Source organism: Rhineura floridana, chromosome 1, assembly GCF_030035675.1.
Source record: "Rhineura floridana isolate rRhiFlo1 chromosome 1, rRhiFlo1.hap2, whole genome shotgun sequence".
Lineage (NCBI taxonomy): Eukaryota > Metazoa > Chordata > Lepidosauria > Squamata > Rhineuridae > Rhineura > Rhineura floridana.
The window spans coordinates 177,330,561-177,352,294 of record NC_084480.1 but is presented as its reverse complement, the minus strand read 5'-3'; the positions used below and the strand labels follow the sequence as shown (position 1 = coordinate 177,352,294).

At 39.8% G+C, this 21,734-nt stretch overlaps 1 protein-coding gene across 5 annotated transcripts in view; it reads left to right on the top strand.

Moving 5' to 3' along the window:
• RALGAPA2 (Ral GTPase activating protein catalytic subunit alpha 2) overlaps positions 1–21,734 on the top strand; it is a 299,150-nt gene that overhangs the window by 199,665 nt on the left and 77,751 nt on the right. For all 5 annotated transcript variants that reach the window (XM_061587941.1, XM_061587904.1, XM_061587913.1 and 2 more), the window contains one exon: positions 16,056–16,183. In XM_061587941.1, the coding sequence (XP_061443925.1) occupies positions 16,056–16,183 (128 nt within the window). The remainder of the gene's footprint in view (positions 1–16,055; positions 16,184–21,734) is intronic.

Below are 21,734 nucleotides of genomic sequence, written 5' to 3'. Positions count from 1 at the left end.
ATAGAGCAAGGAGAGGATTTGAAGATGTTCAGGATTGCTGCTCCCACAGCAGGAGGCAGGGCTTTGACTTCTCTGCTGGGAAGGAGCTGCCCAACCCCATACTAGCCTTGCCTGCTGTCTAGGAAGCAGGGTCTGTGCTGAGCTATCCAGAGCCAGAGCTTGGAAAAGTTACTTTTTTGAACTACAACTCCCATCAGCCCAATCCAGTGGCCATGCTGGCTGGGGCTGATGGGAATTGTAGTTCAAAAAAAGTAACTTTTCCAAGCTCTGTCCAGAGCACAACACTTGGTATTTGCAGCCTATTTTGTTTTGTTTTATTTTATTTTAATGCTTTTTCCTTATCGCCATTATCCAAGCCAGAAACTTCTGGATTCATATGAGTAATAATCATAGGATAATTTTATTTATTAATTTATTTAATTTAATTTATATACCGCCCTAAGCCCAAGGGCTCTCTGGGCGGTGTACATAAAATAAAGCAATCAGGAATATATAAATACAATAAAACAATAGAATCAAACCAACAAAGGTAAACAAAAATAATCAAACAGTAGCAAAATACAACAATACATATAATAATACGCATTAAAATGCCTGGGAATATAAAAAGGTTTTCACCTGGCGCCGAAAAGGTAGCAGCGTCGGCGCCAGGCGCACCTCATCAGAGAGACCATTCCATAGTTCGGGAGCCACAACCGAAAAGGCCCTATTTCTAGTCACCACCCTCCGAGCTTCTCGATGGGATGGGACTCGGAGGAGGGCCTTAGATGTTGAGCGCAGTGTACGGGTAGTTTCATATTGGGAGAGGCGCTCCACCAGGTATTGCGGTCCCATGCCATGTAAGGCTTTATAGGTCAAAACCAGCACTTTGAATTTAGCCTGGAAACAAATAGGAAGCCAGTGCAGACGAGCCAGAACGGGTGTAATATGTTCATGTCCGCGTCAACAATCTGGCCGCTGCATTCTGGACTAACTGTAGTTTCCGAACTGTCTTCAAGGGCAGCCCAACGTAGAGCGCATTGCAGTAGTCCAATCTAGAAGTTACCAGAGCATGAACGATTGAGGCGAGGTCGTCACTGTCCAGATTGGGGGTGGGGTGATTTCTGTGGGCTTTTCCTTTTCTAGAGAGGAACTAGCCAGAATTTCTTGGGTTCACATGGGTGAAGTGGGGTAGTTTGCAGGGTGGGGGTGTCTCTTTGTAGCATGTCTGAAGATCAGTAGAAGAGGGGAGATCCAGACAGCATGAGAGCTTGGCCAGCCATATGTGAGCCTCTTGAAAGCCATGTTTCCTCCTTCCTGCCCATTGAAGTTGATGCAACTGGTGGACCTTGCAGAGGCAACAGCAGGCATTAGGGGCCAGTGCTCCTTTTGTGTGCTTTCAGCATGTAAAGTCTTATGTCACTGCAATTCTCACTGGTCTTCTAAGGGACAGGTCAGTCAGAGACAGCACAGCATGCTTGTTGACCTATTCCAAGCAGCAGCAGGTTAAGGTAGGCTTTTTCCCTCTCTCCACCATTTGTCTTTTTTCCAGGGCTGGGCAAATAGTCATGGTGTTGCTCCAGTTCATCTCCACCTTATTCCCCAGCCAGGCAATACACAGAGGGATCTCTGATACCAGATCAGATGCAGGAGAAGAGGGGATTTTGGAGGCAGAAGCCTCAGATAGGCTCTTCACAATCCACTAATCAGAGGGGGAAGTGGTATCCTTGGCATCAGAAGTTTCTGGAAATTCAGACAGTTCACCCCTCACTATTTAGTTGAAGTGAATGTGTATCATGACTTCCTAAGCTGGATACAAGGACTGGTGGCTCAGAACTTCAGAGCGTGGAGAGGATAGGGGCTTTGTAGTCAACAGGAGATCCTGCTTTCCTCCTCCCAAGGAGCAAACAAAAAAGCAAGAAGTGTAGCTGCTTCAGGGATAATCTACCCAAAAGTGCCATTAGAAAAGATTCCCCAGCTCATCTTCTGAATTAGGTAGTGAAGACGACTCCTCTTCCAACTTTTGAAAAAGAAAGACTGTTGCAAGAAGAATCAGCAGTCAGCAAAACCCTTCAGCTTAGAGAACATATCTCATAAGGGGAGTCCCCTACTAGGAGGTTCTGTCTCTTGCAGACATTGAAAAGCCTTAGTCCTTTTAGCCAGCCTAAAAGATTGGGGGAGGGGGAAGTAGAGGGGATTTTTTTCCTGTAATAAATGTAATTTTTGTTTTTTTAAAAAGTAGGGGCAGAAAATGTTTAGGGGGTCAGGCCCCCCGGCTATGAGCCCGATCCTTCTTGTTTGGCTTCCCCCTCCAGGTCTCAGGAGTAAGGATAGAGAAGAAATTTAGTTTAGTTTGCATTTTAATGTAACCCTGCCTAATTCACATTTCCTAAAAACAATACATGAAAATGTAGCTATCCTTCTAAATTTACACTTATCTGAATTTTGTGATGCAGGTCTCCAACCAAATAATGCGTGCAGAAATGTATATATTAGTGAAAATAACATACAAAATAGCTTATAGGAGAGAGAATTGCTTGCCAAAATGTATCTATTGGGCAAAATTGCACACAAAAATCTGTGTATTAGGAGATGTGCACTAAAATGCTGATGAATTTTGGTAAGGACTTTTTTTTAAAAAAATCATAAACATATGCAGAAACGTGGAGAACTGAAACTGAGAGAAACCGAAAATTGACAGATTCATCCATCCCCACTCAGGAGTCTGAGACTTCCCATAGAGAGGAAGGAGAACTCTCAGATGATGGGGAAGAACAACCTGAACAACACAGACAAACTAATTAAGGTAGAATTGTTTTGTAGATTCCTGAGAAAGGCAGGCAAAACCATACAGCTGATTACAGGCAGATCTCAAGGAGGGGGCAGGGTACTCCCTACTTAAGGGTCTCCCTCAGCAAGCACTTCACACTTCCAGAGGCAGTCATGGCTCATATCTCAAGGTGTCTCCCATGGATGCCCCCATAGTGGTGCTCTCATCGGAAGCTAGTCTAATTCACAGAGGGAGAAGATGCTCATTGTCATGCCCGCCCGACCCTCAAGGTCCCGGGATCATGCATCAGGCTCAGACCCCCACCCTTAGGGAAATGAGACTGGAACCAAAAAGCTATTACTTCACCCTTGCCAAGGCTGTGTACGCTCACAACAACCCTGCAAGGTAGAAGGTAGGCTGCCACCACCCCTGTATACTGGTCCACTCAGAGCCAGGGGATCTCTGAGCCCAGAAGGTATATAAAACCAAGGTCCTAAAAGGCAAGAGTCACAGTTACACTCCTTGCCAGGCACCTCTGGTTTAACACTTAAAATCCAAGCTTTTAACTTCTTAACCCTCTTTGGTAGTGAGTGACTGAGATTGGGTCAAAACACTGAATTCAGAACCACCCCTTCTCTCAAATGAACACACCAGGTTAAATAGAAGTAGCTTTATTAAAATATATAAGTGCACATATCATATAGCAGCAAGTAATCCTTTAAGACCATTCACCCAACAGGGGTTTAGGTTCTTACAAGAGAATTCATACACACAACAAGAAAATAACAAACTAACTCACCTAACTACTTACATACGAGGTAGTTGGTTGTGTGGCACCTCTCCTAAGAGAGATGGATGTTCAACATAAAGCAATGGAACCAGACATAGGTTGCCTTCCCATAAGCAACCCCAGGAACCATAAGGCAGAAAAGGTTTGGAACTCTGGTGCCAGTCAGCATAGGCAGAGAACAAAGAACAAAGGCTATGGGTCCCCAGCCCTATACTTAAGGGAAAAGGATCCTAACGGTCCAAGATTAATTGACCAATCAGGAATTGACTGATGTAACTTTCTTCTCGATGTTTCTCACATTTTCGCGCCTTCAGGCCCCCCTCCCAACGGTGTTTTCCAACTGCATAGGCCAAGGATGACCTTGGGTGCCAGGCACTTGCTAATCAGCAAAGATAAACAGGTGCAGCTTGTTAAGGCTTCTTCTAACCATCTTCAGTTGGAAAATGAAACTTAACTTTACAAATTGGCAAAGGCTTGTCTTTTCTAACTGTAACCATCTCCCAGAGTCCCTTACTGGAGCCAAAGTGTTGTCATCAAATTTTTACTAACTCATGACCATTACAGGTTCATGACACTCATGACATGTGCATTGAGTCCAGACTTTTAAGAGCCTCTCCTGAAAAAACCCTATGCTATTTCCAAGCTTATTTGGTTGGAGTTTTAATGGGCTTCAGCCATGCATTCAGTTGTGCATGTTTCTGTTCCATTTGAAACTATTGGACATACATCTATACATACTGAAAAGAGGTCTCAAAATCAGTCTCAGAATTAGTAAACAGCATTGTCATTTTTGGATGGGCATGATTTTTCATTGTACAGTCACTTGCCTTGTCTTCCAGTGCCCTTGACCATTTTCCACAACACAAAATGTGATGTGATACATACAAATGACACTGATTAACACCTATTTAACTGTTGTAGTTTTTGCACAATTTGCATAGATTTTCAATATTTAGTCATCAAAGTAGTCCTGTTTAGGAAGGGGAAAATGTACAGCAGCCTAATATGCTTTAAGGTTATGGCAGATGGGCAAATCCTGGTCAAGCTTTCTGAGACAGTCCTTGCTGTTACCCTGAGGCATTGGAGCACCATAGAAAAAGGAAAAGTGATACAGATTCAAGAACAGATGATGTTAGAGGACTACAGGGCTAATGCACTCAGAATAAGAGCCAGAACAGCAGCAGAATGAAACGTAGACGTGCCTGTCATTATATCTTAGTGACATGTGATTTGCTGAAATATATTTTCAAAAATCAACTAATTTTTTTCAGTTTCTTGTCTCCCAGTAGTGAATTCTCTTTTCCCATAACAATAACATTGCACTTACATCACAATCAGATTATTTTATCAACTATTGATATTGAAAAAATTAAGGATTAAAATACAAAATTACAATAAAAAACAATAATGCAACAGCATAGATAAAGTTCTAGTGCTAGAACTCATTTAAACAGATTGATCTAAAAAACCTAGAGAAATAAAAAGGTTGTTACCTGACACCAAAAAGAAAAAAAATGGCTGTAGACAAGTTTTTGTAGAGTGGAAATTTAAAGATAACTGAAGTATAAATTGTTAATTAATCACCTCCTTAGATGCTGAGCCAAGCCAATTTAAGACTACAATCCTGTACATGTTTATCTGGAATTAAGTCCCAACAAACTCAATAGGAATACTTTTGAATGGACATACATAAGATTATTTTTCTCACCAAATATTTTAGTTAAAAGTATCATTTTATTATTTTTATTCAATCTATACTCTTCTTTCTATACAAAGTGTACTCAAAGTGGTTTCTAGGTTCAATATATAAATTTCCTTGCAAAATATGTTACAGAAGGAGCCCACGCTGTTGAAAAAAAAATACCAAACTGGAAAATTAGTGTTAGTTTGCCTTTTAAAATAAAACTATTATGGTGCAATAAAACTAATCCAGACATTTCCAGGGCAAATGTGGCTGACCTTTTGTTCACCAGCTACTGACCCCAGAGTGAATGAAAGAGGCTTGTAGAGAGAAATGACTGTTTGGCTGCAGTCCCTGATATTTAAATCGTGTTCCCTAATCAGATGAAAAAGCTGTCGCTTCTCTGTCAGGTTTCAGGATCCATGGTAACATTTGGCCTTTTATATGCATAATGTTAGCCTTTTTGTTCACATCTAAGTAGAGACACCTGGAGCAATGTTAACATTAACCGTTTTAGTATTAATAGCTTCATTATATAAGAATCTCTGATCCAATAGCTGTTACTTTTGTTATATTGCTACAGCTTGTATTGTGTTCACTTTTTATCCTCCTGCTTGGCAACCGGGCAATGATTTGCAAACTTTTTTGTCTTGATTAATTAACCAATATAATTATTGGGAACTGTGATGCAGTCTTTTGCTCAACAAAGCCTCTGAGAGAAAACAATAGTAAGTCTGTTAGTATGAATGCATTCCACGCATCACAGATGCATTAAGATATTCTAAACAATGAGACGAAAAGCTGCCTGAAAAAGCGGACAAAGAATGCCATGCAGACTCTACACACTGTGCATACCGCCAGGGACACACTGAGAGTTCCCTGGGACACAGATGCCTCGTTAGATTGCAGCTAGCCATCAGAGATTAATTCTCAGCCATTTGGTACAATAATTTACTCATTCACCAGCTTTTTAAACTATATTACTTATTATGAAGATCACTCTTTGCACTCTAATCGTTGTGTAAACTTGACTAGATTTTCTAATTGAGTACAATGGCATTAATTATTTTTTCTCAATAATTAAAATAGAGTAGAAGTGCCTGTGTGCGGAATATTAGTTTTATCACAATATGAGAATTTTTGAAGATCTATGGGACACTTTCATTCCCTATCTGTTCATTTTACCAGACTAGAATTTTGTTGAGACCTGCTAAGTAATTTTTAAGATCTGAAACAATCTCTACCTGGATGTAGGAGTGTGGTCTATATAGGAAGGAGGCCTTCTTCTGGGACTGGGTGAGTCTCCTAGGATGGCATTCAGGAACAATCCTATATATTCTATTTAGCTTTTTAGCCCACTCCATCCCCAAAACTTTCTAAAGATATTTTCATGTACTGTGTATGTCAAGATTACCCAAAAACCATGATAATCAGTTTTTAAATAATACTGATGTGGTTCTTCTCATTGTGCAATTCTAGGTACACACTAAATAAACATTGATTTAGAAATGATCATTTTTACATGCTAAAACACCCTTATAAATGTTCATGAATTTCCAGTTTGATCCTATGTACATTGCAGCAAAGCATAGAATAAAAATGCTTGGTTGCTGAATAGCCTAGACTGCTTATATTCCTTGTGTTTGCTTGTATTTTGCCCAGTACCTGTTTGAGCCATTAGCTTTCATATTTTAAGAGGTGCAGATATGAGGCAAAATGTGCAGGCAGTATTTTGCCCAATCTTTTCATGAGAAACAAGCTATCTCCTGCCTTACATTGTTCTGGGTAATGAAGGAACAGGGAGCCTTTTTAGCTAACAGGCAGCATAGAAATGAACTATAACATAATTATAACAAAACAAAACCATGTCAGGGAATCAGGGGGTTGCCTGCATATTCTGACTACTAAGAAGAAAAATTCTTTCAGCCCTGTTGTGTTGGTTCTGGTGAAAACAAAAACAAAAAGCTAACAAATAACTACTTTGAGTATAGCTGTTAATAGGTGGGTTATACATGAATTAATATCATTACTAAAGTAGACAAGACAGACATATCAGATCTCAAGTCAAATATACTGGTTATAAAATTATTTGATACAAGAATACCAAAGCAACCATCATAGTCCAGTATGGGAGGACTTACCCAAAATGTCAACTATATCTTACAGCAATAATGCTGTAGGGATGCACAGATTCTTAAATTTACTATTCCAAAATGCAACAAATATTTTTCTATATATTTTGACTAACTGTATTTCATTAGGGCTCCTCAAAAAAGTCATTTTGGACATTTTGGCAATACCATTCTGTAACTTCGGGGGTGTTGCCCTTTTCCCATTTCTTGATATACACAATTTAGTAGTAGTGTACTTACCAGTTTCAAGTATGTTTCAAGTACCTTACAATACTTTTAAGATAACATCAAAATAACCCACAACTTCTCAGGTATCCAAAATCCTTAGAAAAGGAGACAGATTCAAAAAGGCGGAAAAGGTACACATGAGCAGCTACCCAGTGTCAACATGCCAGTCACTATGCCATGGCATACCACTGAAACTGCATTGTAAGTAGTTCACCTTTAAATCAGACAGCATTAATCTAGTGCAGATATTCTCCCAAATCCACGTCCATTCTTCCTGTTTATTGAATAACCTTGATCTCTCTGTCCTTTCTTCATAAAATTGAAAACTGAGTCAGATAAGCTTAATGATACTTATATTTAGAGATGTGAAGGCCCAGAAAAATTGGGGGAAAGCCCATTTTCCCCCAAAGCCTTTTTTGTTTTTGTTTTTTGAAAAGTTGGTGGGAAACGGGGGAAATTTTTTTTATTTTTTTCCCGGGCCTTCACATCTCCTCTTATATTTTAGAAGTTAGGTGTTCGGATTTTTGTTTTGTTTTTGTCTTTAAGTCCCCATGTTTTCTTAGCTAGTCCAAGAACTAGCACATTTTTCCAAATCAATAGGAGCACAGTATGGGTAACTTTAGTAACCTTCAGTGCTGAAGGCAGTATGCCTCTGAATACCAGTCGCTGAGAATCACAAGCAGGGAGAGCGCTCGGGTTGTGCTTGTAGGTTTCCCATAGTCATCTGACTGGGTGCTGTAGAGCAGGATCCTCCACTAGATGAGCCTTTGGTCTAATGCACAGAGTTCCTCTTGCATTCTTAACATGATTATTTTTGTAAGTTACCTAAGAGGGTATAATGGAGATTAGATCAGAGTTTTTCCAGAAAAGGGGGGTATTGATATAGGAAATTCTAAGAGAATTGCAAGGCAAATTCCTGAAGGCTGTCCCAGAGGTGATGGGGAGTAAAGGGAGAGAACTAAAGCTGTAGTGAGCCAAGGACAGCTGTTTTGTGATGCTTTTAGCTGTTTAGGATGTGAGGGAAAAGGAAGGAGAATGATGAAAACTAAAAAGCTGGCAGAGGGAAAAGAGAAATTAAAGGGGCAGGCCCCCAAAACAGGCACTAATAACAAGAAAGTTGCAGGGTTTTTGTGTTGTTTTTTAACACAAAACAATAATGACTGCCAAGGGGACTTTTTAAACCTAAATGATTCAGGGAACTTTTCCATTTTAAGTATTGAGAATTTACATTCTTGAAAATGAATGGATAGAATCCAATGTGGTTGTTCACACAATGGGACTTTGCCCTCCTCTCCTCTCCCAGTATACCTCCAACATTTGTTTGAGATGTTCCCCTAGCCCTAGCAGATTTTGAATGTGCACAGAGGGCTGCAGGAGGAAAGAGAGCAATCAGATGTAATAATGCAAGGTCTGAGGGGTTCTTAGACCCCTTTTTTGGGAGCAGGGTCCTAGTAGGGTCCCTGTGTCTCCAGAGTCCTACAAGCGTTGACCAGCATGATGAAAAGAATGTATGTTAGTCACTGAGAAGAGTGTTCTAATTTGTCTTTTCCTGCTGCTTGGTGCCAATCAGAGTGCAAGGAGGTAAGTCAGTCACTGAGAAGACGGTTTTCAGTAGCTAACACTCCCCCCTTTCATGCTGATTGGCTCCTATGAACATATGTTGTTGTGGGGAAGGACAGTAACAAGGATCTCATTCTCAATTCAGCAGCAAAAGAAAAAAGTTCCTATCATGAAGGGACACTGCACTTCTGAATTTGTCACTACATTACTGGAGAGGATGGTGAAGTCCTGTTGTCTGAGTGGAAGTTTGATCTGCTTGCATATATGGACAGCATGTGTGTTTAACTTACTATTGGACTGGCTTGTTTGTTTTTGTGAGATGCATTATAATGGCAATTCACTACAAACAATAAACATCTGACTGACTATTTCTTGATGAAAGAACTGTGTGGAATAAAAGAAATTGCCAAATTTTCTGATGCCATTTTTCCTGCCATCTTGAAAAAAAGTCAGCCATGTTAATCTTTCTACATTTTTCAGCAAACATAGCCTATTTATGTTCTTTCAAAAGTAGCAACCTATACAATTCTCAAAAATCTCTGATATGCCTTTCAAAATTATTATTTATTTATTATTGGGATTGATATCCCACCTGAGAGCCAGTGTGGCGTAGTGGTTAGTGTGTTGGACTACGACCTGGAAGACCAGGGTTCGCATCCCCACATAGCCAAAAAGCTCTCTGAGTGACCTTGGGCCAGTCACTGCCTCTCAGCCTCAGAGGAAGGCAATGGTAAACCAGCTTAATACCTCTTACCACGAAAACCCTGTGAACAGAGTATCCAAAATGCAACACGAGATAGTGCTGGAAGATGAGAACGCCAAGTCAGAAGGCACTCAACGAGCTACTGGGGAAGAACAAAGGACAAGTATGAGTAGTCCTATGACTAATGACGCAGCTGGGTCAAAGCCGAAAGGAAGCCCAGAGGCTGATGCGCACAGATGCAAAAGGAGAGTCCGGAGTTGTACAACGCACACAATCGGAACATGGAATGTGAGAAGCATAGGAAAGTTAGAAATTGTCAAGCAAGACATGGAACATATTAACATTACAATACTTGTCGTGAGTGAATTAAAATGGACGGGAATGGGACATTTTCAATCAGGCAACTACAAAATATTTTATGCAGGAAATGAGAAATTAAGAAGAAATGGGGTTGCTTTAATAGTGAGAAGTGATGTAGCAAAAGCAATTAGGAGCTACAATGCAAGGTCTGAGCGAGTGATATCAATGAGATTAAACAGAAAACCTATTAACTTAACCATCATCCAAGCCTATGCTCCAATGGCAAACGGAGAAGAAGAGGAACTAGAGACATTTAATCAGAAGTACTAGAAGAAATGGATCATACACCAAAACAAGATATGATGATAATCATGGGGGACTGGAATGCAAAAGTAGGGAACAGAGAAGAACTAGGAATTGTGGGAAAATGGGGCTTAGGAGACAGAAATGAAGCAGGAGAAAGAGAGAATTCTGTGAAGCCAATAATTTGTTTCTTGTGAACACATTTTTTGAGCAACCGCAAAGGCGACTGTACATGTGGACATCACCAAATGGTCAATATAGGAATCAAATTGATTATATAATTGATAGCAGAAGATGGAGAAGTTCCATACTTTCTGCAAAAACAAGATCAGGAGCAGACTGTGGTACAGGTCATAAACTGGTTGTATCGAAAATCAGAGTAAAGCTAAAGAAGAAGAACAAAGCAATCATAATGCCAAAATACAATTTAAATAACATCCCAGAAGCATATAAAGATCAAATCAGGAACAGGCGTGAGGCTTTAAACTTATTTGACAGAGAACCAGAAGAATTATGGAGTGAAATCAGAGACATTATCAGGGAAGAATGCAAAAAGACACTACCTCTAGTTAAAAAGAGAGAAAGACCTCAATGGATGACTGAAGTAACTCTTAAGAGAAGGAAAGCAAAAGCAGAAGGAGATAGAAACACAGTCAGACAATACCATACTACTAGCAGAAACCAGAAATTATTTGAAGCAAATGCTGATGAAAGTTAAAGAGGAAAGCACAAAAGCAGGACTACAGCTGAACGTAAAAGACGAAAGTAATGACAACAGAAGATTTATGTAACTTTTAAGTTGACAACAAGGACATTGAACTTGTCAAGGATTATCAATACCTTGGCACAGTCATTAACCAAAATGGAGACTATAGTCAAGAAATCAGAAGAAGGCTAGGACTGAGGAGGGCAGCTATGAGAGAACTAGAAAAGGTCCTCAAATGCAAAGATGTATCACTGAACACTAAAGTCAGGATCATTCAGACCATGGTATTCCTGATCTCTGTGTATGGATGTGAAAGTTGGACAGTGAAAAAAGCAGATAAGTGAAAAATCAACTCCTTTGAAATGTGGTGTTGGAGGAGAGCTTTGCGCATACCATGGACTGCAAAAAAATAACTGGGCATTAGAACAAATTAAACCAGAACTGTCACTAGAAGCTAAAATGATGAAACTGAGTTTATCATACTTTGGACACATAATGAGAAGCCATGATTCACTAGAAAAGACAATAATGCTGGGAAAAACAGAAGGGAGTAGAAAAAGAGGAAGGCCAAACAAGAGATGGATTGATTCCATAAAGGAAGCCACAGACCTGAACTTACAAGATCTGAACAGGGTGGTTCATGACAGATGCTGTTGGAGGTCACTGATTCATAGGGTCACCATAAGTCGTGATTGACTTGAAGGCACATAACAACAACAAATTAATGTCACACCTGATCCCTCTTCAGAAGTTCACTCCCACACAATTAGAATTGTATGAGGAGGAGAGCAAGGACAAGCCTGATGGCCCCATCTCCCCTGTTGCAACAAACAGGATATGAAATATATGCATTACATAACTAAGAAACTAACATATACATTTCTAATCTGTGTTTCACATATACCAATGGTGTAAGGTACTATAACAGAAGAACAGTTTTTCTCCAAACCCTTCATCTGGACATTGTTAAGTACCTAACATGTTATATATATACAGAACTGTACATAACATGAATGAAGTTTCAAGAAGAGAATTACAGAATTAGACATGATTCCAAAAGGAATGTTACTATTTTCCATGAATACATTTTGGTACATTACAAAACGCTGTTAAGCTCTGAATTTGAAGTTCAGTTCATTGATCTGTTGACACATGTTCATGATGCATGTTATTTTGCTATTTTTTACACTTGTTTTGACAGGTCCCACATCCTTTCTTGAATCTACACAACATAACTCTGCAAGTTTGGGGGATGGCACCAGTTGTCCTCAGCACAGGTTTCAGTTTTCCATTTTCAAGTGTAGCTCTCATGTCTTCAGGAATCTATGTACAAGCTTGCTTTCACACCATGATCTGATAGGGAACTCTTTTCAGAGTTCTTGCTTCTGGTTTCTGAATGAAGTGTGGAATCAACTCCCATATGCTTGGGCCTCAACTTCTTACCTTCACACCAAATCCTGCTTAATGGCCAGATTTCTCTTTAGCTGACCAGTAAGTTCATTGTTACCCTTATTGTCATCACCAGTCTTGGCTATTATACGAGCTGCTTAATAACAATAACAACAATAACAATAATTAAAACGTATGCAAATTCACAACTTACTAATCAAACTAAGTTGATCTTTTCTACAGTTCACATTCTAGATGACTCCCTTGAACTGGATGATTTTGCAAGTATTCTTGCACACAAGTCCACAGATGATTGACTGCTTCCTCTAGCACTGTGGTTCCCAAACTTTTTCCCCCATGGACCATTTGAAAATTGCTGCAAGTCTTAGTAAACTACATAATGATTATTCTGCCTGTTGTAGCAATTGTAATGCTCTGTGCTAGATGCTGTATGATTTTAGTTGTATTTTCTTGCTTCTTTTGTTTTTTTACATTGTATTTTATTGTATTACATTTTAAATTCTTATATTGTAGAAATAGAATCCAAGAAATAAAGAAGCAATAAAATACAATCAAAATCAATATGAGTATTTAACATGATGGATGTGTCATCTCTCTCCTTCAACCACAAATCTGCAGACATGCTGTGGACCACCTGAATGAAACATATGGACCACTGGTGGTCCACAGACCACAGCTGGGAATGCCTGCTGTAGTACATACTTTTCTGAAGATTCATGATGATCTAGCTTCATCCTGGCCTTCAAGGTGTTGGTTTGATCATAAAACTGCTCTCAGTGTTGTACCTGATAATGTCAATGATTCTGCGAATTTTCCTTGGCAGAGAATAAATGTTGGAGACTGATGATTCTTTGTAACCTGCCCTTCAAACCAAAGGTTACCAAGGCAGTAACAACAGTCCAACAACATACCAATACAATATAAAACCATTTTAAAATATTGCTGTTTTTCCAAGCAGTAACTGGATTTTTTTCTTTGCATTTTGATTTACTTATGTAGCTTGTTAGGGATAATTGTAGGTGAGCATTCTGCTAGCAGTACATAATGCTCCCACACATTTAGCTGAAGAATATCATTATTTTTGAGACTATGTTGAATTTCTTCCATAAACCAGACTATGGCAACATCAGAAGTCATAACTTGGTCCTGATTTTTGTGCGTCTGGCTATAAAATGCTTCTAGACTGTTTAAATAGCGTTTTCCTTCAGCAGCTATTAGGTCATTCACATCAGCTAAATGAACAACTAGTGTATTGTGAGCATACACTTCCTGTAGTATCTTGTCATTCACGGGAAAAGATGTATTCCTTATGTTCTTCTTGACAAAAAAGGTACAGATTCAGATTCAATAGCTTCATGTGTTGTCTTTTTCTGGTAGAATAAGATGAGAATTTACCTGGCATTGGTTGACAAATTGGGCTTCCATGGTTGTTTTAAACCTGAAAGAGACTCATGTACTACTTCCAGCTTATTGATTTTTTCCTTTGCGTAGCAAGTATGATGCCATACAACATCTTTGTTTTCACCAGCCAATGCAGAGTCAACTCTGAATTATAACTCAATATGCAGAGTCTCTAAACTTGATTCACTTCTGCCTCTTTCAGAGTTTGCAACTCTTGCTGACTTGCAGGTTTTGCACTTTCATGCAAGATAGGTATCAGCAATCCTCCACTTCAGGACACTGAAGGGATCCATTGTTTTCTCACAAAACACATCATAAGTTGATCTTGGCAACATACCCTGAAATGCATGAGAAAGAAAAAGTAGGTGCACTGCAGTTGTTGGCTTTACAGTGAGGGCAATATTGCCCCTGACTCACTGTGCATCACTTTCCTTAGGGCAAAGCAATTTATCACATTGCAGCAAGGCAACTTTCTTTTTATTTATTTAAGAAAAGCACTTCCAAATTCCAGGCTTTGGATTTCATAATTTACCAAATAATAAACAGAGCCATAGAATTATTTTTCATAATATTTGTTTATTAATCAATTTTTAAAAAATTAAAGTTCACAGTAATTCTTGAGAAGGTTGTTACAAAATATTTGATATGAAAAAGTTGATTGTTCATATTTCATGTTTCCAAATTACTGTGTACAATCAAACCTAATTGGGGGCCAGTTTACAAGATGGTGGCTACTCCAACTACTAAGAATTTTTTTTGACAACCTAGATTTTTTAATTCAGCACAGTGTTTTCATACAGAAACGATGAGTTGCACCCAGTTACCAGAAATGCTGTCACTTCCCTCCATTTCAGAAACTTTGTCTAGTCTACACAACGGAGCATTAAACTGGTGGGCACTAGAGAGAGAGCATTTTCTATTTATGGAACTCTCCTCCAAGGCAGATGTGTAAGCATAACCCCTATGCAATCAGCTTTTAAATTGGCCTTGAAGACTTTTTTTTCCCCCAAGGTATTTTTAAGTGCATTTTGTTTACTATATTTATATGGCTGACTGCAGCTCACAAAAATTAAAAGGATATAAAAATTATAATACAAAATAATAAAAGCAGCTTTAAACATTGTTCGCTCTGGCAGATATATAATAAAACAGAAGTCATAAGAAGACTGAGTGGCCCAAATTAAAAAGACAACTTTTTAACTTTTTAACTGGGTGATTTTTTTTTTAAAAAAAAGACTTCACCTGGCACCAAAAGGCTGTAAAGATGGTGCCAGATGAGCCTCTCTGGGAAGGTTGTTTCATAACCAGGGTCTCTCAACTGAGAAGGCCCTCTCCCTAGGCCTGTAGCCAGGGAGGTCTAAGGGGGCCCACCCCCTAAACAATTTTCTGCTCCCTATATATTTGTTATTATTGGGGGGTGAATTAATTTATTACAGAAAAACTCTGCCTCCCTACTTTTTTTTGGTGCCCCCCAAACTTTTAGACTGGTTATAGACTTGCCTTTCCCTAATAGCCACCCCTAATATCCTCCCTAATAGCCTCACTTCATTTGGCAACGGGCACTTGAAGCAAGGCCTCAAAAGAAGATCTTAAGCATCAGACAGGTATATATGGAAGAAAGTGATATTTCAAGTAACCTGGTCCTAGACTTTTTTAGTGCCTCTTATATATAGATATAGATATAGATATATTAGATATATATACAAACACACATACACATATATACACACATTCAGAGAGAGAATACAAGTATAGGAAACATCCAAACCCAGACACTTGTCCTTAAAAGATAATATATACACATTTTCTTTGACACTTTGCACGTTTGCTGCTAAAAACTCCAGTGTTACATCACTGGATTGTCTCCAGTGTTAGTCTCACTCAGAGTTGACCCACTGAAATCAATAGATATGACTAACTTAAGTTCATTAATTTCAGTAGGCCTGCCTTGAGTAAAACGTAGCTGGATACAGCTCCTTGTTTCCAACAACAATAGTAACATCTGACACTGCTCTTAGCCTTTCATTCAGTGAAATGAAATACTGATTTAATAATATAAGTCATCTGTCTACATTTAATTCTATTTTGGCAGGTACCATTTTTTGGTCCTTTGTTTGATGGAGCAATTGTGACTGCAAAACTGCTGCCAAATCTTATACGGGCCACATGTATCAATGCCAGCAGAGCTGTGAAGTCCCTTAAAACTCTGTATCAGAGCTTGTATCCTTTTCTAATAATTGTTTGATAATTCAGGACTGATAATTACATCTGTCTCTTTGAGGTAAGTTTTCTACAAGAATATTTGGCTTTGTGAAAGGCTCTGCTGAAACCATTAAATCTGCATTAAATCTTTATCATCAGTGGCTACTAGCCATGGTGGCTGTGTCAGAGGCGTCATCGTCGTCGTCATCATCATCATCATGATGAATTTTATTTATGTCACTTTTTTCCAAAAAGAAATTTAAAGCGACTTACAATATTATATATATCTGAATATTAATTGCTGGGAATCACAAGTGGAGAGAGTGCTGTTGCTTCCCATAAGCATCTGGTTAGCCACTGTGAGAACAGGTTGCTATATTACATGGGTCTTTGGCCTGATACGGCAAGATTCTTCTTATGTTTAGCAAAAGCAACATTTTTAGAATTCTTCACACTTTTAACTACTCTGATGAATAAAAGACAGAGATGCAAGAATGAAAAGATGCATTTGGCACTGTAGTGTTTCCAGTATCAGCCCATGTGATGGGGCAGAGCCACTCTCCCAACACTGGCGTTACTGTGGCTTGTCTGGATGGCGCAGGGCAGCACCGAGGGCAGAGTTGTGTGGGTGTGCTGATAGAACCAATCTGGCGTGTCAGTGTGCCCACACATCCTCATCTCACTGCCGCCATGCTCTGCCCCCATCCAACACCATATAGATAACCTGCATTAATGCCAGTGTCAGGAAAGCAGCTCTGCCCCACCCATTGGGCCACTTCTGAATGTTTTCCTCTAAACTGGAAATGCAGCATGGATATTGGCATTTGAATATTAGATGGAAAGAACTGTCAGAATCCTTAGAACATCAATGCAGATTTCATGTTTTGGTAGGGACTGTAGTTGTTAATTGTAGCATAATTACTTTACTATTATGTGACTATAATACTTTAAGCCTTGTTTGCCTTGATTTTACTTTGTGTGTGTTTGATTTAGATTATCCTAATGAAGAGAATCTAATAAACTTTTTTGTATCCACATATATAATATTTGGTGAGACACACTGATTTTAGAAACTTTCCTCTTGACCTATTTGATCCACATATGCTTGTTTTCAAAAGGCCTAAAATACGTAAAACACGTTACCTATTGCACAGCCCCCAGCCACATATTGAGGCCTGACGGATGCTTGATAACCTCTATGTTTTTGCAGTCCCAGTTAGGTAGGAAAACCAGGTGATTTATCAAACCCCTGATGTGCTGCCATACATAGCTGGTGAGCTAGGCTTGGATCACAAAATTTCTCGCATCCAGTTGAAGTGGATAACATTATTTGTATTTTGAGGTATCCAAGGCCTCTGTGTGTTGTAACTGCTTCGATAGTTTCAATTATTATGGCCTGGAGATGAAGACAGAGTTTTTATAGCACTGAGATGATCTCCTAGATTCTTGCCCATCAAGATTGGTGGTAGCTTGCCAGAGAGAGGAAGAAGGGGAGAACCAACCAGTGCCATCAGATCCATTATAAATTACTTCTTGAAGAAGGGATGGACTCGTACTTCTCTCAGAACGCTGTGGACAGGTCTCTCTCGAAGTTTCCATTTGATCTGTCTGATCTGGGCAATTATCAGTCAACATTTAACTTTCCTTTTCTGAACAAGGTATTTCAAGAGGGTGGCTGCTCAGCTCCAGTTAGTCTTAGATGAAAGTGACGTGGGTCCAATCTGGTTTCAGTCTGAGTAGAGAACAGAAATTCCCTTGGTTATATTAGTGGGCAATCTTTGCCAGGAGATGGTCACAGGGAGTAAGTATCCTTCTTTAATTGCCTTGGACCTCTCAGTAGCCTTCATGACATTAATCAGGGACTGCTTGTCACATATAGGGGTATGTAGCTCTGTCTGGTTGTGATTCTGAACCTGCTGTGCATTAAGCTCTGTCCCAACCTTTGGGTCCCCAGATATTGCTGGAGTCTGGACTACAATTCCCATCATTCCTGACCATTGGCCATGCTGGCTGGGGTGGATGGGAGTTGTATTCAACAATATCTGGGGATCCAAAGGTTGGGAAAGGCTGTTATAGTGGATCCTGGAGTGCAGTAAGTAGCTTTGGGATGGCATCTCCTCTTGAGCTACAGGCAGAGCAAGTTAATGTCATTGTATGTAGGAGGGGCCTCCCTACACTTCCCAGACTGGCTCTACCTGCACAGTCAGCAGGCTGTGCTTGGTGTGCACTCTGAAGTGCTCTACCACCTATTTTGCCCCTTTGGGGATTTTTTCTTTCTTTCTCTGATTTGGTGGCTGGTGTATTCTTCCCTTTGACTCCCTGACACATCTCAGCTAGCAAAGGGGTTGCAGGGGGACTCACCCAACAAGAGAGGGAATGGCAGTACATCAGTCAGCCAGGGCTAGGAGAGGCCAGAATCCCAGGCCCAAGGTGGCAGCTGCATCAAACAGAGGCAAGCCACCAATGTGAGCAGCAAAGAGCCAAGCCATGCCACCAAAGGAAGTAGTCCCAGGGATGTAAGTTTTTTTCGTCTGCTCTCTTAGCTCTCCACAGTCCAACCACTGCTGCCGTTCTCCCTGACCCATAAAAAGGGCAGACATGATCTGCCGGTGCTCATTATGGCCAGCAGGCATGTGTGAGATGATGAATGCTTGGAGGACTCAGCTGGCAGCGAGGAGAGGGCCTGAGCAAGTGCTCCAGCACTGTATGCAGGGCCAAGCAGGGAGAGAAGATTTTTAATTGCATGACATGCACCCGCCCCCATCCTCTCCATCTCCAGGATACATATTGTGAGGGCCAAACTAGATACAATGCCATTCATGCAATTAGCAATTGTGTGCATGACTTTTTAAAAGTAAATTCCAGGTGGGTCCCTGATCCAGATTGGGACCCTAGTGTGGGGAGTTAGGGGGGCTATATCTCTTTGCCCCCTGCTTTGGTCCCGATTGAGGATCTCCGCCTGTTTAGTGAAGGAAATCTCCCATATGGATTCAAAAGATGAAGTCATTTGACAATCACTTTGATTCCATTGTAGTGTTTTCTCCTTTGACTTTGTTGTATAAATGTTTGTAAAATTTTGTATGCGTTGGTGCATTAATTGATGTGATATGTAAAGAAATAAGAGGAAATGTGCTTCATGAATTGGTCAATGTGTTGCACGGAATAGGAAAGTTGGAGGGTTTTTTTTAATATGTAGTGAGTGTACCAGTTATTGATGTATACTTGAGTGTGTTCCAAGTATTGAGGTTTACAGCTGACAATCTGTTGGCTATTTATTTATTTTATTTAACAACATGTGTATACAGCTTGAATGTAAAGATCTCTAATCGGTTTGAGATTGTGTATTCCTCTGTTTTGCTTGGAAACAAGATCTAGCTTTGCTAAAATGAACTAAAATTTCAAATTGAATTTGGGTTTGAAAGAAATCTCAGATATGGATTCATTGTATGTCCTTTATCCAGTGCTTTATCTAAACTATGCGTAATGTTTCCATCATAGATTGGACCACTTTACACATATTTAAAGCAAGTGTTTTTTGCCTGCTTAGGTTTTCTTTTTATCTCTTTATTTTCTTTCTGCAAGCCTTGGTTCCCCCAAGCATACTTATATCTTCCTCTTAATTCTCAGTGTCTCCTACAATCCTGTTAGCACTCAACACCTGAGTTTGGTATTAGAAGATGTGACAGTTGAAAGCATTACAAAGAATAAACGGGGACTGGTAACAGCAGTATTTCAAATGACTGTAATATATTGTGTTGTTCACTAGCAAAGAAAATATTTCATGGGGCAGTTGGTTTTCTCCAGAATTTCTAGCTTTGTTATATATGAAATAAATAGATGACCCTAAAACAGTTTTGTATGTCTACGTCTGTATTGACTGAGAGATTCTGAAACATCAATTATATGATACATAGATTGTTGAGCAGCATGTTAAAAGTGTGTTAATAAAGCCTAAGTATCCCTTTTGAAAAAAATACATGGAGTAAAATCCATTGCTCTAGTTCCACTTGCAGAGCTGGTTTTGAGCCTGAAGAGGTGTCTGCTAACATAGATAAGATACTGTTTTCACTGAGTCTTCCTGCACCCCCTAAAAGCAATTGTTGCTGAGGGTTGAGGAAGTCTCCAGAACAGCATGAAACATGGCATGGGAGTGGGGCTGCTAGCAGATGCCCCTCTGGATCAAAAGCCACAAGCAGAATGCCAGCGTTTTATTTTACCCTTATACTTTTGTGTAATTTTGTCTTAGTGATAAAAATTTTCAGTCACCTTTTCCCGTGCAGTTTATTTGACATGGCATTTTTTTTCCTGCCAGAATTACCAGTTCTGTCAGCATCAAGGGGGAGGGAGTATAATTTGCCATCTATAGTTTCCAGTTAGTCATTTGTAGCCAGAAACTACTTACGCATATTGGAAATAGAATATGACTCAGAATTGTTCAGAACAGCATCACCAATCTCTAGTGTCCTGGTGAACACTACAGTAGGTCTAATAGGTGGTGTAAAAGAGTGCTGACCTTCATTTTGAAGTGCAATTTCCCTGCTGGAGTAGATCAATAGCTGAGCTGTCTGTCACTGCTGCTTGCCTTCCGTTCTCACAGCAAGAACTTTCTCCAGGCAGCAATCAATAGCTGTAATCTGTTCCAGCCTGTAATGACATGTGAGGCTTTTAGGGTAGTATTAACATTGAATTTTTCTGGGTGTGCAGGCTATAGGTTTGAAAAAAATTATGACAATTCATAGGTACTATGAAGGCCTTAGTATACCCTTGGGATAGGTAGGCAATTATATGCCTTGTAAGTTACCTTCACTTGCTTTAGGTGCTGTTCCAGTTTAGACTTTGGAATTTCATATGGACGTCACACTTAAAACATGCTCTGTGTGTTTGCTTCTTCACATTCACATATTCTTGACTGTGAATTTTTAAAATTTATTTTAATGGTGCAGACCCTCCCACAAGATTCAGTGCTTTCTTCATGTTTTAAAGATAGGTCCAACTGTATATATACTTGTATTCCATGGGAGTAACTTCAGTTTTGTGCAAGTAATTCTCCTGCCATATAATTCTCTTTTCTTAAAACCTCTTCTCAAAATAACCCATTAGTTAAGGCTACAATCCGAGCCCCCTTTGTGCTGGGCTGGGAGGGGGGTGGATAGAAGTGCTGCCTTGGGATCCCCACCAGCAAAAGCCCACGAAATATTCTGAAACGGGGCATTCCAGGGCAGGGAGGCCTGAGCCAGCCGGGATCCTGAGGCACATGTGAAGCAAAACTAAAACAATATATTATTGAGTGTAAGATTTTTCTTCCATAAATTGCCAGGGCAGGCCTTTCAATCTGGACTGGTCCCCTGGCATGATAATTAGATATCTTTAACTCTTTGCTCCCATTGAACGCCTGGCCCAGACTTCATTGGGGGTAAAGGTCCCAGAGGAGTGATTAGGATTTTTTTTCCAAAATGCAACTTGCCAGAAAGGGTGATAATCCAGATTGGGACTGCTGTGGGAGACAAAGAATTAAAGCAGGGGTGGGGAGCCTCAGGCCCCAGGGGTCAAATGCAGCCTTTCTGTCTGG